General features: G+C 50.4%; 1 protein-coding gene across 2 annotated transcripts in view; it reads right to left on the reverse strand.

Moving 5' to 3' along the window:
- The window catches only part of LOC112267326 (rho guanine nucleotide exchange factor 26), a 100,882-nt gene that overhangs the window by 73,280 nt on the left and 9,534 nt on the right, over positions 1-18,068 (reverse strand). The window contains exons 2-4 of one of the 2 annotated variants that reach the window (XM_042297692.1): positions 15,366-16,653; positions 14,252-14,303; positions 13,264-13,403 (exon numbers count right to left, since the gene is read on the reverse strand). In XM_042297692.1, coding sequence (XP_042153626.1) covers positions 13,264-13,403; positions 14,252-14,303; positions 15,366-16,547 — 1,374 coding nt within the window. In that variant the 5' untranslated portion in view covers positions 16,548-16,653. Of the gene's footprint in view, positions 1-13,263; positions 13,404-14,251; positions 14,304-15,365; positions 16,658-18,068 lie in introns of both variants that reach the window. The other variant, XM_042297691.1, reaches the window with a different exon arrangement.

The following is an 18,068-nucleotide window of genomic DNA, read 5'->3' on the forward strand; positions in this document are numbered from 1 at the left end:
ATCTCTAAACACACCATCTCTAACACAACCATCTCTAACGACACACCATCTCTAACGACACACCATCTCTAACGACACACCATCTCTAACGACACACCATCTCTAACAACACACCATCTCTAACAACACACCATCTCTAACAACACACCATCTCTAACAACACAACATCTCTAACAACACAACATCTCTAACAACACAACATCTCTAACAAGTCTAATGGCTACATGCCACCACTTACACACAACCAGGTACATGCTGTACCTTAAGGAATGAGAGGAATTGTTTAGAGGTGAGGCAGACCTCTGTGTCCGTCAAGGTTGTCTCTATCGGTATCCATCACAGGTAGTCCCAACTCTCAGACCTAGGGGTCCGCTTTTAGAGAAATGAAAGCTACTGTGTGTTCAGCCCAACTCTCAGACCCAGGGGTCCGTTTTTAGAGAAATGAAAGCTACTGTGTGTTCAGCCCAACTCTCAGACCCAGGGGTCCGCTTTTAGAGAAATGAAAGCTACTGTGTGTTCAGCCCAACTCTCAGACCCAGGGTCCGCTTTTAGAGAAATTAAAGCTACTGTGTGTTCAGCCCAACTCTCCGACCTAGGGGTCTTCTTTTAGAGAAATGAAAGCTACTGTGTGTTCAGCCCAACTCTCAGACCTAGGGGTCCGTTTTTAGAGAAATGAAAGCTACTGTGTGTTCAGCCCAACTCTCAGACCTAGGGGTCTTCTTTTAGAGAAATGAAAGCTACTGTGTGTTCAGCCCAACTCTCAGACCTAGGGGTCCGCTTTTAGAGAAATGAAAGCTACTGTGTGTTCAGCCCAACTCTCAGACCCAGGGGTCCGTTTTTAGAGAAATGAAAGCTACTGTGTGTTCAGCCCAACTCTCAGACCTAGGGGTCTTCTTTTAGAGAAATGAAAGCTACTGTGTGTTCAGCCCAACTCTCCGACCCAGGGGTCTTTCTCTGAGACAGGTGTCCTAGCAACGATTCAACATCTGCTTGCCAATGTGCCAGATGTCCCAGAGAAGGTTCTGAGGGAAATTAATAACAGAACTGTTCAAGTGGTAAGAAAGTGGTTGTTTCCCGTGTGACACCACACGTGATGTCTTCCTGAGCCAAAGAGATGGGGGTTTAGCTGTCCAGAATGTTGAGTGGATTTACACTGAACATGCTCAACAGTGACGATGTGACAGTCAGGGAGTTAGCCAGAGCCTCCCTTCTTCTGGACCAACTTCCTGGGCTTCAGGAGGAAGGTTCCACTGGTCAGGGACACCGAGGACAATTTCCTGGGTTTCAGGAAGAAGGTTCCACTGGTCAGGGACACCGAGGACAACTTCCTGGGCTTCAGGAAGAAGGTTCCACTGGTCAGGGACACCGAGGACAACTTCCTGGGTTTCAGGAAGAAGGTTCCACTGGTCAGGGACACGGAGGACAACTTCCTGGGTTTCAGGAAGAAGGTTCCACTGGTCAGGGACACCGAGGACAACTTCCTGGGCTTCAGGAGGAAGGCCAATGGAAAATTAGAGACACTCGTGCTACGGGCTTTGGAGTCTGGTCAGATTGGCCAGAACTCAACAACCTGTGCAACCGGACTGGAGTAGAGCTCAGGTGGACACGGACTGACAGGTAAACTGAGTCAGTGACTGGAGTAGAGCTCAGGTGGACACGGACTGACAGGTAAACTGAGCCAGTGACTGGAGTAGAGCTCAGGTGGACACGGACTGACATGTAAACTGAGCCAGTGACTGGAGTAGAGCTCAGGTGGACACGGACTGACATGTAAACTGAGCCAGTGACTGGAGTAGAGCTCAGGTGGACATGGACTGACAGGTAAACTGAGCCAGTGACTGGAGTAGAGCTCAGGTGGACATGGACTGACAGGTAAACTGAGCCAGTGGCTGGAGTAGAGCTCAGGTGGACATGGACTGACAGGTAAACTGAGCCAGTGGCTGGAGTAGAGCTCAGGTGGACATGGACTGACAGGTAAACTGAACCAGTGGCTGGAGTAGAGCTCAGGTGGACACGGACTGACAGGTAAACTGAGCCAGTGGCTGGAGTAGAGCTCAGGTGGACACGGACTGACAGGTAAACTGAGCCAGTGGCTGGAGTAGAGCTCAGGTGGACATGGACTGACAGGTAAACTGAGCCAATGACTGGAGTAGAGCTCAGGTGGACATGGACTGACAGGTAAACTGAGCCAGTGGCTGGAGTAGAGCTCAGGTGGACATGGACTGACAGGTAAACTGAGCCAGTGACTGGAGTAGAGCTCAGGTGGACATGGACTGACAGGTAAACTGAGCCAGTGACTGGAGTAGAGCTCAGGTGGACATGGACTGACAGGTAAACTGAGCCAGTGACTGGAGTAGAGCTCAGGTGGACATGGACTGACAGGTAAACTGAGAACCAGTGGCTGGAGTAGAGCTCAGGTGGACATGGACTGACAGGTAAACTGAGCCAGTGGCTGGAGTAGAGCTCAGGTGGACATGGACTGACAGGTAAACTGAGACAGTGACTGGAGTAGAGCTCAGGTGGACATGGACTGACAGGTAAACTGAGCCAGTGGCTGGAGTAGAGCTCAGGTGGACACGGACTGACAGGTAAACTGAGCCAATGGCTGGAGTAGAGCTCAGGTGGACACGGACTGACAGGTAAACTGAGCCAGTGGCTGGAGTAGAGCTCAGGTGGACACGGACTGACAGGTAAACTGAGCCAGTGGCTGGAGTAGAGCTCAGGTGGACATGGACTGACAGGTACATTGAGCCAGTGACTGGAGTAGAGCTCAGGTGGACTCGGACTGACAGGTAAACTGAGCCAGTGGCTGGAGTAGAGCTCAGGTGGACTGGACTGACAGGTAAACTGAGCCAGTGGCTGGAGTAGAGCTCAGGTGGACATGGACTGACAGGTAAACTGAGCCAGTGGCTGGAGTAGAGCTCAGGTGGACATGGACTGACAGGTAAACTGAGACAGTGACTGGAGTAGAGCTCAGGTGGACATGGACTGACAGGTAAACTGAGCCAGTGGCTGGAGTAGAGCTCAGGTGGACACGGACTGACAGGTAAACTGAGCCAGTGGCTGGAGTAGAGCTCAGGTGGACACGGACTGACAGGTAAACTGAGCCAGTGGCTGGAGTAGAGCTCAGGTGGACACGGACTGACAGGTAAACTGAGCCAGTGGCTGGAGTAGAGCTCAGGTGGACATGGACTGACAGGTACATTGAGCCAGTGACTGGAGTAGAGCTCAGGTGGACTCGGACTGACAGGTAAACTGAGCCAGTGGCTGGAGTAGAGCTCAGGTGGACTCGGACTGACAGGTAAACTGAGCCAGTGGCTGGAGTAGAGCTCAGGTGGACACGGACTGACAGGTAAACTGAGCCAGTGACTGGAGTAGAGCTCAGGTAGACATGGACTGACAGGTAAACTGAGCCAGTGGCTGGAGTAGAGCTCAGGTGGACACGGACTGACAGGTAAACTGAGCCAGTGGCTGGAGTAGAGCTCAGGTGGACACGGACTGACAGGTAAACTGAGCCAGTGGCTGGAGTAGAGCTCAGGTGGACACGCACTGACAGGTAAATTGAGCCAGTGACTGGAGTAGAGCTCAGGTGGACTCGGACTGACAGGTAAACTGAGCCAGTGGCTGGAGTAGAGCTCAGGTGGACACGGACTGACAGGTAAACTGAGCCAGTGACTGGAGTAGAGCTCAGGTGGACACGGACTGACAGGTAAACTGAGCCAGTGGCTGGAGTAGAGCTCAGGTGGACACGGACTGACAGGTAAACTGAGCCAGTGACTGGAGTAGAGCTCAGGTGGACATGGACTGACAGGTAAACTGAGCCAGTGGCTGGAGTAGAGCTCAGGTGGACATGGACTGACAGGTAAACTGAGCCAGTGGCTGGAGTAGAGCTCAGGTGGACACGTACTGACAGGTAAACTGAGCCAGTGGCTGGAGTAGAGCTCAGGTGGACACGGACTGACAGGTAAACTGAGCCAGTGACTGGAGTAGAGCTCAGGTGGACATGGACTGACAGGTAAACTGAGCCAGTGACGGCCTCTGATGTAGTTGTGTTCAGATCTCAGTGTTGTTGTGGAGGATTCTGTCACCATGAACATCTCATCCTAAATCCAGGACTCCTTGGTATCAGACGGACGTGTAGGAGTATGCATGGTTGTGTGTGTGTATGTGTATTTGAATTAAACAGTGGGTCCCTAAGGTTTAACCCACTGTAAAACAGGAGCTACCTGGAGCTACCCCCCCACACACACCCCTCAGCCTGCTGAGGTTAACTCCCACAGTGTCAAAATATCTACAATACATCTACACCCCTCAGCCTGCTGAGGTTAACTCCCACAGTGTCATAATATCTACACCCCTCAGCCTGCTGAGGTTAACTCCCACAGTGTCATAATATCTACACCCCTCAGCCTGCTGAGGTTAACTCCCACAGTGTCATAATATCTACACCCCTCAGCCTGCTGAGGTTAACTCACTGTGTCAAAATATCTACAATACATCTACACCCCTCAGCCTGCTGAGGTTAACTCCCACAGTGTCAAAATATCTACAATACATCTACACCCCTCAGCCTGCTGAGGTTAACTCCCACAGTGTCATAATATCTACACCCCTCAGCCTGCTGAGGTTAACTCCCACAGTGTCATAATATCTACACCCCTCAGCCTGCTGAGGTTAACTCCCACAGTGTCATAATATCCACCCCTCAGCCTGCTGAGGTTAACTCCCACAGTGTCATAATATCTACACCCCTCAGCCTGCTGAGGTTAACTCTCACTGTGTCAAAATATCTACAATACATCTACACCCCTCAGCCTGCTGAGGTTAACTCCCACAGTGTCATAATATCTACACCCCTCAGCCTGCTGAGGTTAACTCCCACAGTGTCATAATATCTACACCCCTCAGCCTGCTGAGGTTAACTCCCACAGTGTCATAATATCTACACCCCTCAGCCTGCTGAGGTTAACTCCCACAGTGTCATAATATCTACACCCCTCAGCCTGCTGAGGTTAACTCCCACAGTGTCATAATATCTACACCCCTCAGCCTGCTGAGGTTAACTCTCACTGTGTCATAATATCTACACCCCTCAGCCTGCTGAGGTTAACTCCCACAGTGTCATAATATCTACACCCTCAGCCTGCTGAGGTTAACTCCCACAGTGTCATAATATCTACACCCCTCAGCCTGCTGAGGTTAACTCTCACTGTGTCAAAATATCTACAATACATCTACACCCCTCAGCCTGCTGAGGTTAACTCCCACAGTGTCATAATATCTACACCCCTCAGCCTGCTGAGGTTAACTCCCACAGTGTCATAATATCTACACCCCTCAGCCTGCTGAGGTTAACTCCCACAGTGTCATAATATCTACACCCCTCAGCCTGCTGAGGTTAACTCCCACAGTGTCACAATATCTACACCCCTCAGCCTGCTGAGGTTAACTCCCACAGTGTCATAATATCTACACCCCTCAGCCTGCTGAGGTTAACTCCCACAGTGTCATAATATCTACACCCCTCAGCCTGCTGAGGTTAACTCCCACAGTGTCATAATATCTACACCCCTCAGCCTGCTGAGGTTAACTCCCACAGTGTCATAATATCTACACCCCTCAGCCTGCTGAGGTTAACTCCCACAGTGTCATAATATCTACACCCCTCAGCCTGCTGAGGTTAACTCTCACTGTGTCAAAATATCTACAATACATCTACACCCCTCAGCCTGCTGAGGTTAACTCCCACAGTGTCATAATATCTACACCCCTCAGCCTGCTGAGGTTAACTCCCACAGTGTCATAATATCTACACCCCTCAGCCTGCTGAGGTTAACTCCCACAGTGTCATAATATCTACACCCCTCAGCCTGCTGAGGTTAACTCCCACAGTGTCATAATATCTACACCCCTCAGCCTGCTGAGGTTAACTCCCACAGTGTCACAATATCTACACCCCTCAGCCTGCTGAGGTTAACTCCCACAGTGTCATAATATCTACACCCCTCAGCCTGCTGAGGTTAACTCCCACAGTGTCATAATATCTACACCCCTCAGCCTGCTGAGGTTAACTCCCACAGTGTCATAATATCTACACCCCTCAGCCTGCTGAGGTTAACTCCCACAGTGTCATAATATCTACACCTCTCAGCCTGCTGAGGGTAACTCCCACAGTGTCATAATATCTACACCCCTCAGCCTGCTGAGGGTAACTCCCACAGTGTCATAATATCTACACCCCTCAGCCTGCTGAGGGTAACTCCCACAGTGTCATAATATCTACACCCCTCAGCCTGCTGAGGTTAACTCCCACAGTGTAATAATATCTACACCCCTCAGCCTGCTGAGGTTAACTCCCACAGTGTCATAATATCTACACCCCTCAGCCTGCTGAGGTTAACTCCCACAGTGTCATAATATCTACACCCCTCAGCCTGCTGAGGTTAACTCCCACAGTGTCATAATATCTACACCCCTCAGCCTGCTGAGGGTAACTCCCACAGTGCTGGTCATGGGTGCACCTCAGCCACGCTCAAGGTCCTAAACGATATCTTAACCGCCATCGATAAGAAACATTACTGTGCAGCCGTATTCATTGATCTGGCCAAGGCTTTCGACTCTGTCAATCACCACATCCTCATCGGCAGACTCGACAGCCTTGGTTTCTCAAATGATTGCCTCGCCTGGTTCACCAACTACTTCTCTGATAGAGTTCAGTGTGTCAAATCGGAGGGTCTGCTGTCCGGACCTCTGGCAGTCTCTATGGGGGTGCCACAGGGTTCAATTCTTGGACCGACTCTCTTCTCTGTATACATCAATGAGGTCGCTCTTGCTGCTGGTGAGTCTCTGATCCACCTCTACGCAGACGGCACCATTCTGTATACTTCCGGCCCTTCTTTGGACACTGTGTTAACAACCCTCCAGGCGAGCTTCAATGCCATTCAACTCTCCTTCCGTGGCCTCCAATTGCTCTTAAATACAAGTAAAACTAAATGCATGCTCTTCAACCGATCGCTACCTGCACCTACCCGCCTGTCCAACATCACTACTCTGGACGGCTCTGACTTAGAATACGTGGACAACTACAAATACTTAGGTGTCTGGTTAGACTGTAAACTCTCCTTCCAGACCCATATCAAACATCTCCAATCCAAAGTTAAATCTAGAATTGGCTTCCTATTTCGCAACAAAGCATCCTTCACTCATGCTGCCAAACATACCCTTGTAAAACTGACCATCCTACCAATCCTCGACTTTGGCGATGTCATTTACAAAATAGCCTCCAATACCCTACTCAACAAATTGGATGCAGTCTATCACAGTGCAATCCGTTTTGTCACCAAAGCCCCATATACTACCCACCATTGCGACCTGTACGCTCTCGTTGGCTGGCCCTCGCTTCATACTCGTCGCCAAACCCACTGGCTCCATGTCATCTACAAGACCCTGCTAGGTAAAGTCCCCCTTATCTCAGCTCGCTGGTCACCATAGCATCTCCCACCTGTAGCACACGCTCCAGCAGGTATATCTCTCTAGTCACCCCCAAAACCAATTCTTTCTTTGGCCGCCTCTCCTTACAGTTCTCTGCTGCCAATGACTGGAACGAACTACAAAAATCTCTGAAACTGGAAACCCTTATCTCCCTCACTAGCTTTAAGCACCAACTGTCAGAGCAGCTCACAGATTACTGCACCTGTACATAGCCCACCTATAATTTAGCCCAAACAACTACCTCTTTCCCAACTGTATTTAATTTTTTTAATTTTTTTTATTTTGCTCCTTTGCACCCCATTATTTTTATTTCTACTTTGCACATTCTTCCATTGCAAAACTACCATTCCAGTGTTTTACTTGCTATATTGTATTTACTTTGCCACCATGGCCTTTTTTGCCTTTACCTCCCTTCTCACCTCATTTGCTCACATTGTATATAGACTTATTTATACTGTATTATTGACTGTATGTTTGTTTTACTCCATGTGTAACTCTGTGTCGTTGTATCTGTTGAACTGCTTTGCTTTATCTTGGCCAGGTCGCAATTGTAAATGAGAACTTGTTCTCAATTTGCCTACCTGGTTAAATAAAGGTTAAATAAATATAAAATAAATAAATAAATAAAAGTGTCATAATATCTACACCCCTCAGCCCGCTGAGGGTAACTCCCACAGTGTCATAATATCTACACCCCTCAGCCTGCTGAGGTTAACTCCCACAGTGTCATAATATCTACACCCCTCAGCCCGCTGAGGGTAACTCCCACAGTGTCATAATATCTACACCCCTCAGCCTGCTGAGGTTAACTCCCACAGTGTCATAGTATCTAATATTATCCACACTAGTGTTTTTCACGGGTCACAGGCAGAGCCACACCAGCGTTCTGAACAGCAGAATGTATCTCAATAACACCAAAGAGATTCAAAATGTCTGCTTTGGTTAGGGATTTTCAAGGTTAGGGTTAAGGTCAGGCATCAACTCTGAATGGTTAAGGTCAGGCATCAACTCTGAATGGTTAAGGTCAGGCATCAACTCTGAATGGTTAAGGTCAGGCATCAACTCTGAATGGTTAAGGTCAGGCATCAACTCTGAATGGTTAAGGTCAGGCATCAACTCTGAATGGTTAAGGTCAGGCATCAACTCTGAATGGTTAAGGTCAGGCATCAACTCTGAATGGTTAAGGTCAGGCATTAACTCTGAATGGTTAAGACACCTTTGCCACCAGACAGAAATACAAAGCTGGTCTAAACCTTTGGTTGTTAAAAACCTACTGGTGTAGTTTAGGAAAATACACATGTTTCTGGGTGACAACATCAGGACTGTTTGTTTGTAACATCAGGACTGTTTGTTTGTAACATCAGGCTGTTTGTTTGTAACATCAGGACTGTTTGTTTGAAGGCTGTTTGTTTTATCAGACATCCTGTTTGTTTGCCACCAGGACAGAAATACAAAGGCTGTTTGTCTAAATCAGGACTGTTTGTTTGTTTGTCTGTTTGTTTTAAAAACCTCACTGTATGTAACAGCTGTGGTGTGTTTAGGAAAATACACAGGCTGTTTGTTTCTGGACTGTTTGTTTGTAACATCAGGACTGTTTGTTTGTAACATCAGGACTGTTTGTTTGTAACATCAGGCTGTTTGTTTGTAACATCAGGACTGTTTGTTTGTAACATCAGGCTGTTTGTTTGTAACATCAGGCTGTTTGTTTGTAACATCAGGACTGTTTGTTTGTAACATCAGGCTGTTTGTTTGTAACATCAGGTTGTTTGTTTGTAACATCAGGTTGTTTGTTTGTAACATCAGGTTGTTTGTTTGTAACATCAGGACTGTTTGTTTGTAACATCAGGTTGTTTGTTTGTAACATCAGGCTGTAGTCTGCTTCATGTTTTGTCCTTGCCATGATAACTCAGTATCACGATACTGCTATTGTAACAAACCCTAATGGAGACCGTACACATCCAGACTAGGGGCACACACACACACACACACACACATACACACACACACACACACACACACAAAGGAGCCATCTTTGTGTTCCTGACAGGTTGGGACAATATCAGTGTCCTCAACAACCTCATGGCCCAGCAGATGTTACACTTTTACACACGCGCACACACAGCCAAAAGCTTGCCAAGCTTGTTTTAATTTGCAAGACAATTTCCCTTTAATAAGGGCAATCAACTGCTATGTATCTACTGTCTTTACGGTCTCGCACATCTTTAGTGTCCTAGTAAACACCTTCCCACAACTGAACTTCGCCCTGCTTTTGGACTTTCCCTGAGAACACAGTGAGACAGGTGTAACTGTGACAACCGAAACTCGGTTTTCGGTCAACAGGGAGTGCTTGGGGTAAGAGGTTGGCTGTAGGCATCATCTTACCCTCCCCTGTCCTATCCTTAACCTGGGGGGGGTTTAAACCTCTCATCCAAGAGTATGGTGTCAACACTCTTAGATATATACCACTTCCTCCTGTCCCTACTGTTACTGGAAACTTCTAGGAAACAGAGAACAGTCCTACCCTACAGATGTCACAATTACTGGAAACTAGAAACTTCTAGGAAACAGAATAGTCCTACCCTACAGATGTTACTGGAAACTTTATTCTGCAGAGCCTCTTATCCAGAGAGACTTACCGTAGTAATCACATACATTTTCATATAAGTTCGTACTGGTCCCCTACGGGAATCGAACCCACAAACCTGGTGTTGATATCTTGTAACCAGTAAGTTAACTTTCTAAAATGTTCAAAATGCTCTGCTGTTCTGCATTTGGTTTGTTAATTTAGTATCTAGTTAGTTATCTAGTACTATAAACCACTACAGCCTGCCCTGTTCACAGTATAAACAGCTGTTCACAGGACAGGGGCAGGACAGGGGCAGGACAGGACAGGGGCAGGACAGGGGCAGGACAGGACAGGGGCAGGACAGGGACAGGACAGGACAGGACAGGACAGGACAGGACAGGACAGGACAGGACAGGGGCAGGACAGGGAAAGGGACAGGACAGGGACAGATTAGTGGTGTGGTCTACCTCTTTATCCTCCTTTACTTCCCCTCCTCTCTTTACAACACTGGGAACAACTGGATCAGTGTGAATATCGCTATCAGAACTACGTGTCCTCTACCGTCTACAGAGCAACATCAGAAACAATGTCTCCATGTCTATCTGTGCATCTCTCTCTCCCCCCCCCCCTCTCTCTCCCCTCCTCCCTCCCCCCCCCCCTCTCTCCCTCCCCCTCTCTCCCTCTCTCCCCTCCCCCTCCCCCCCTCCCCCCTCTCTCCCCCCCTCTCCCCCTCTCTCCCTCTCTCTCCCTCCCCCCTCTCTCTCTCCCTCTCTCCCCTCCCCCCTCTCTCCCTCTCTCTCCCCCTCCCCCTCTCTCCCTCCCTCTCCCCATCCCCCCCCCTCTCTCCCCCCCTCCTCTCATCTCCCCTCTCCCCCTCTCTCTCCCCCTCTCTCTCCCTCTCTCCCCTCTCTCTCCCTCCCTCTCCCCATCCCCCCTCTCTCCCCCTCCTCTCCCCCCCTTCTCTCATCTCCCCCTCCCCCTCTCTCTCCCCCTCTCTCTCCCTCTCTCCCCTCTCTCCCCTCCCTCTCCCCATCCCCCTCTCTCCCCCTCCTCCATCCCCTTCTCTCATCTCCCCTCCCCCTCTCTCCCTCTCTCTCTCCCTCCTCTCTCTCCCCTCCCCCATCCCTCTCTCTCCCCATCCCTCTCTCTCCCTCTCTCTCTCCCTCTCTCTCTCCCTCTCTCTCTCTCTCTCTCTCTCTCCCTCCCTCTCCCTCTCTCTCCCTCCCTCCTCTCCCTCTCTCTCCCCCTCTCTCCCCTCCCCCATCCCTCTCTCTCCCCATCCCTCCCCTCTCTCTCTCTCTCCCGCCCTCTCTCTCTCTGACATACCATCTTAATTAAGCTGCTCCAGATAAGAGTAAACATCAACAAGGAGAACAGAACACCTAAGTGGAAAACAGCACTGGTCCCCCTCCTTTCTCTCCCTCTCTCTCTCTTTCCCTCTCCTCCCCCCTCTCTCTCTCTGACATACCATTTTAATTAAGCTGCTCCAGATAAGAGTAAACATCAACAAGGAGAACAGAACACCTAAGTGGAAAACAGCACTGGTCCCCCTCCTTTCTCTCCCTCTCTCTCTCTTTCTCTCTCTCCCTCTCCTGCCCTCTCTCTCTCTGACATACCATCTTAATTAAGCTGCTCCAGATAAGAGTAAACATCAACAAGGAGAACAGAACACCTAAGTGGAAAACAGCACTGGTCCCCCTCCTTTCTCTCCCTCTCTCTCTCTTTCTCTCTCTCCCTCTCCCGCCCTCTCTCTCTCTGACATACCATCTTAATTAAGCTGCTCCAGATAAGAGTAAACATCAACAAGGAGAACAGAACACCTAAGTGGAAAACAGCACTGGTCCCCCTCCTTTCTTTCTCTCCCTCCCTCCCCCTCTCCCTCCCTCTCTCTCTCCCCATCCCTCTCCCCCTCATCCCTCTCCCCCTCCCCATCCCTCTCCCCCTCCCTCCCTCATCCCTCTCCCCCTCCCTCCCTCTCTCTCCATCCCTCTCCCCCTCCTTTATCCCCCTCCCTCCCTCTCCCCCTCCTTTCTCCCCCTCCCTCCCTCCTTTCTCCCCCTCCCTCCCTCTCCCCCTCCTTTCTCCCCCTCCCTCTCTCTCTCCCCATCCCTCTCCCCCTCCCTCCCTCTCTCTCCCTCCCTCTCCCCCTCCTTTATCCCCCTCCCTCCCTCTCCCCCTCTCCCTCCCTCCCTCCTTTCTCCCCTCTCCCCCTCCCTCCCTCTCCCCTCCCTCCTTTCTCTCCCCCTCCCTCCCTCCCTCCCTCCTTTCTCTCCCTCCCTCCCTCCCTCCCTCCTTTCTCTCCCTCCCTCCTTTCTCTCCCCTCCCTCCCTCCTTTCTCTCCCTCCCTCCTTTCTCTCCCCCTCCCTCCCTCCCTCCTTTCTCTCCCCCTCCCTCCCTCCTTTCTCTCCCCCTCCCTCTCCCTCCCTCCTTTCTCTCCCTCCCTCATTTCTCTCCCTCCCTCCTTTCTCTCCCTCCCTCCTTTCTCTCCCTCCCTCTATCCTGCCATCCTGGGCCCACACTGCATTACATGATGTCATAATCGGAGTCGCCACGCTGCTCTCTAGGGGAAACATATTTCACATTTTTCCATTGAGAAGACTCCCTGGTGATTACCAGCAGGCTGGCGCCGTGCCGGGTGGTGCTCCTAGTCTGCTGGCCCAGATCTTTCTCCCTGCTCTCTCCCCCTCCTCTCTTCCCCTCCCCCTTCCCTGCTCTCCCCCTTCTCTCTCCCCTCCCCTCCTCTCTTCCTCTACCCCTTCCCTGCTCCCCCCTTCTCTCTCCCCCTCCCCTCCTCCCCTACCCCTTCCCTGCTCTCTCCCTCTCCCACTTCCCCTCCCCCTCCCCACATTTTCCTTCTTTCTCTTCCCATCTTTGTATTTTCTCTCTCACCCCCCCCAGAAACAGACAGACACACAGACAGACAGACACAGACACACAGACAGAGACACAGAGACAGACAGAAACAGACAGAGACACAGAGACAGACAGAGACACAGAGACAGACAGACAGAAACAGACAGACAGAGACAGACAGAGACAGACAGAGACACAGTGTAGAGGATGGGTCAGGACTGAAGCCAGATCAGATGGGACAACATCCTGGCCAGCGCTGGCATTCCATCTCCCAACCAGACACTGTGTGTCTGTACTGTATGTGCAGACAGGCACAGCACCACTGTGTCTGTGTGTGTGAATGTGCGTCTCACCACACTGAGTTGGCTCCACGAGGTGCGTATGGGTCTGTACTGCACCACGATGCCCTCGTCAGGTTTGGGCTCTCTGGACTGGTCCTCATCAGAGTCATTGTGAAGAGCTTTCTCCTGGTAGTTCTGATACAGTTCCTCCTCTGGGGCACACCACAGACAGACAGGTTGGGTCACACCACAGACAGACAGGTTGGGTCACACCACAGACAGACAGGTTGGGTCACACCACAGACAGACAGGTTGGGTCACACCACAGACAGACAGGTTGGGTCACACCACAGACAGACAGGTTGGGTCACACCACAGACAGACAGGTTGGATCACACCACAGACAGACAGGTTGGGTCACACCACAGACAGACAGGTTGGATCACACCACAGACAGAAAGGTTGGGTCACACCACAGACAGAAAGACAGAAAGGTTGAGTCACACCACAGACAGACAGGTTGGGTCACACCACAGACAGACAGGTTGGGTCACACCACAGACAGACAGGTTGGGTCACACCACAGACAGACAGGTTGAGGGTGGATCCCACCACAGACAGACAGGTTGAGGGCGCATCACACCACAGACAGACTGGTTGAGGTGGATCACACCACAGACAGACAGGTTGGGTCACACCACAGACAGACAGGTTGGATCTCACCACAGACAGACTGGTTGAGGGTGGATCACACCACAGACAGACAGGTTGGGTCACACCACAGACAGACAGGTTGAGGGTGTGGTTGAGGGTGGATCACACCACAGACAGACTGGTTGGGTCACACCACAGACAGACAGGTTGGGTCACACCACAGACAGACAGGTTGGATCACACCACAGACAGACAGGTTGAGGGTGGATCCCACCACAGGCAGACTGGTTGAGGGCGCATCACAATAGTACAGTCCCCATTGAGAGCAAGACCTCAAACATGTGGACAGAAAATGACAGTCATAAGGAGTTGATAAACACAACTAAGACAGAGATGTGACACTCACCTTCCCTGTCAAAAGTCCTCTGTGTGATCAGCCCTGGCTTCTTATCCGGCCTCTGAGAGACAAGAAGACATTTCAACTATTAACAACAGGCCTAGGATCAGCTCTCCCTGAGCCAGACTTATATTACCATTATGAACTGAGAAATAAGACTGGTCACTAGATCAGTTACTGTGAGCATAGTCATCACAATATCCTAGATGCTTTAATAGCCAAATCTGGTTATGAATGACATTATTGTACCAAGTTGGTTACCTTAACAACGCCTTGGAATTAACCCACGTCTATCCGTCTCCACCCACACCTGTCACCTGCGCTCAACCCCTGACCTCTGCACTGACCTGTCAACCTGACCCCGTCTAATTAAAGAGCAGTGGACTGGAGAGAGAGAGAGTGTGTGTGTGTGTGTGTGTGTGTGTGTGTGTGTGTGTGTGTGTGTGTGTGTGTGTGTGTGTGTGTGTGTGTGAGTGAGTGAGTGAGTGGTGAGTGAGTGAGTGGTGAGTGGTGGTGAGTGAGGAGGTGGTGAGTGGTGGTGTGGTGGTGTGAGTGAGTGAGTGAGTGAAGTGAGTGTGAGTGAGTGAGTGAAGTGAGTGAGTGAAGTGAGTGAGTGAGTGAAGTGAGTGAGTGAGTGAAGTGAGTGAAGTGAGTGAAGTGAGTGAGTGAGTGAGTGAGTGAAGTGAGTGAGTGAAGTGAGTGAGTGAGTGAGTGAGTGAAGTGAGTGAGTGAGTGAGTGGTGAGTGGTGAGTGAGTGAGTGAGTGAGTGAAGTGAAGTGAGTGAAGTGAGTGAGTGAGTGAGTGAGTGAGTGAGTGAGTGAGTGAGTGAGTGAGTGAGTGAGTGAGTGAGTGAGTGAGTGTGTATTGCAATCATTAGCCTGACTTCAACACAAGCGTCTCCTGACAATGTTCCAACTTCAAGCTGGCTGTGGACTTGGGTCCCTGACGTGAACTTCAGGAGAACAGTAAATCAAACATGAATCCATCAGGCAGATGAGTGGTAGTAAGCTGTGTGACTGTAAGGTAAGAGACAGTAATATCCAGGCACAACGGGCAAAGCAAGGAGACAACGGTATTATGACAATTTCCTGGAAAAGAATGAAACAAATACATCTGTTCCTACCTTGTTCTTCTTCCCAGGGCTGGTCGGTGTCTCCTTGGCCTCCTGTAGTCCTTTGAGTACAGACTGGGACAGGAGATGGGTCTTTGGGTCTACAGATGGTATTTCCATTTCCACTCCACTCACCACTGCCCTCCTGTACGAGGTAGACCTCAACCCCCTTTTCAGACTCCCAGGGCTCTCATCCTGGTCTGTCCCCTCTCCCCCTCCGTCCGTGGAGAAGAAGGATCCAGTCTCCACCATGCTGACAGCTCGTAGGGCCCGCTTGGTAGGATCCAGGCCCAGCAGACCCCCCAGGCCCTGGCTCTGTACCCCAGCAGGAGAGGCCTTGCTCAGGGACGCCAGCCCTTTGGGGATCAGCTGCTGTGTGCCCATCTTCAGGGCAGCTGCACTGTGGGTGCTGAGGACAATGGAGGGAGGAGGAGAGAGGGAGGGGGCAGACATGTCAGCAGGGGAGGGGCTGCGGGGTGTGGGGGGGTCAGAAGGGGTGGAGGTGGAGGTGAGGGAGGAGATACTGCAGGTGGAGCTGTGAGATGGGGTAGGGGTGTGGAGACTAGGGGGAGAAGGGTGAGGGGTTAAGGGGTGATAGGAAGAAGAGGAGGTCAGGTTATGGTGGTGGTTGTTATTGGGGGTGGCAGGGGGGGAGGGGTGACTGGAGGAGGCAGGGTCCGGCAGTGAGGAACTTGTTCCAAACACTATCTGGTCTCTGTGAGAGGTGAGGGTGAACGGACTGGAGAGTCGCTTCAGGGCATCGCGTGGCCGCTTGTCTGACCACACCTTCTCCTTGTTACCGATTTGACCAACACTTCCACCATGGTACGCCTTATTGTCCAATGACGAAAACTTATCCTCCGACTTGAACTTGGACAGAGAGAAACGTCCTTTGGACAGATGTCCAATGCTGATACTCCTGACAACCCGTGTTCTCCTGGTGGGTTGGTTGAGAACGTGCTTCAGAATGACCGTCCCTCCTCCCGGCGTGGCCACCAGTCGCTCTGCAGGCTGACTCAGGGTAAAGCTGCACTTGTTGTCCTCTACGGGGAAGTCAGTCATGTGGAGTCTGTCTATCTGGTAGCTGAGGGGCCGGGCCTTTAGCTTGCTGGGACCAGTGTGATTGGCTGATTGCCGCTTCCACAGCGGACTGATGTTATTGTTGGACAGATCCACTTCGTTCCCGCCCTCCATGGCGCATCAATCACGATTGTCTTTTGTTTCTCACTGTGGAGCTGGAGTCTCGTCCGACACGACTGGTCACTGTGTAAACATCCCGACCCCACAGAGAACTGCAATACTGCCTGGTTGTAAACACAAAGAGAGAGGTCAAAAACCAAGCGGGAGGGGGAGCAGAGTAAGTCCTTACTTTTCATTGGCTAGGGCTGTCTGTGAGGTCACGAGTTGGGCCATTCTGCCTTCTCTCTACAGTTGTCAGTCATTCTGCCTTCTCCCTACAGTTGTCAGTCATTCTGCCTTCTCTCTACAGTTGTCAGTCATTCTGCCTTCTCCCTACAGTTGTCAGTCATTCTGCCTTCTCTCTACAGTTGTCAGTCATTCTGCCTTCTCCCTACAGTTGTCAGTCATTCTGCCTTCTCTCTACAGTTGTCAGTCATTCTGCCTTCTCCCTACAGTTGTCAGTCATTCTGCCTTCTCTCTACAGTTGTCAGTCATTCTGCCTTCTCTCTACAGTTGTCAGTCATTTAGCCTTCTCTCTACAGTTGTCAGTCATTCTGCCTTCTCTCTACAGTTGTCAGTCATTTAGCCTTCTCTCTACAGTTGTCAGTCATTCTGCCTTCTCCCTACAGTTGTCAGTCATTCTGCCTTCTCTCTACAGTTGTCAGTCATTCTGCCTTCTCTCTACAGTTGTCAGTCATTCTGCCTTCTCTCTACAGTTGTCAGTCATTCTGCCTTCTCCCTACAGTTGTCAGTCATTCTGCCTTCTCTCTACAGTTGTCAGTCATTCTGCCTTCTCTCTACAGTTGTCAGTCATTCTGCCTTCTCTCTACAGCTGTCAGTCATTCTGCCTTCTCTCTACAGTTGTCAGTCATTCTGCCTTCTCTCTACAGTTGTCAGTCATTCTGCCTTCTCTCTACAGTTGTCAGTCATTCTGCCTTCTCTCTACAGCTGTCAGTCATTCTGCCTTCTCTCTACAGCTGTCAGTCATTCTGCCTTCTCTCTACAGCTGTCAGTCATTCTGCCTTCTCTCTACAGTTGTCAGTCATTCTGCCTTCTCTCTACAGCTGTCAGTCATTCTGCCTTCTCTCTACAGTTGTCAGTCATTTAGCCTTCTCCCTACAGTTGTCAGTCATTCTGCCTTCTCTCTACAGTTGTCAGTCATTCTGCCTTCTCTCTACAGTTGTCAGTCATTTAGCCTTCTCTCTACAGTTGTCAGTCATTCTGCCTTCTCTCTACAGTTGTCAGTCATTCTGCCTTCTCCCTACAGTTGTCAGTCATTTAGCCTTCTCTCTACAGTTGTCAGTCATTCTGCCTTCTCTCTACAGTTGTCAGTCATTCTGCCTTCTCTCTACAGTTGTCAGTCATTCTGCCTTCTCTCTACAGTTGTCAGTCATTTAGCCTTCTCTCTACAGTTGTCAGTCATTCTGCCTTCTCTCTACAGTTGTCAGTCATTCTGCCTTCTCTCTACAGTTGTCAGTCATTTAGCCTTCTCTCTACAGTTGTCAGTCATTCTGCCTTCTCCCTACAGTTGTCAGT

The sequence above is a fragment of the Oncorhynchus tshawytscha genome, linkage group LG14, assembly GCF_018296145.1.
Source record: "Oncorhynchus tshawytscha isolate Ot180627B linkage group LG14, Otsh_v2.0, whole genome shotgun sequence".
NCBI lineage: Eukaryota > Metazoa > Chordata > Actinopteri > Salmoniformes > Salmonidae > Oncorhynchus > Oncorhynchus tshawytscha.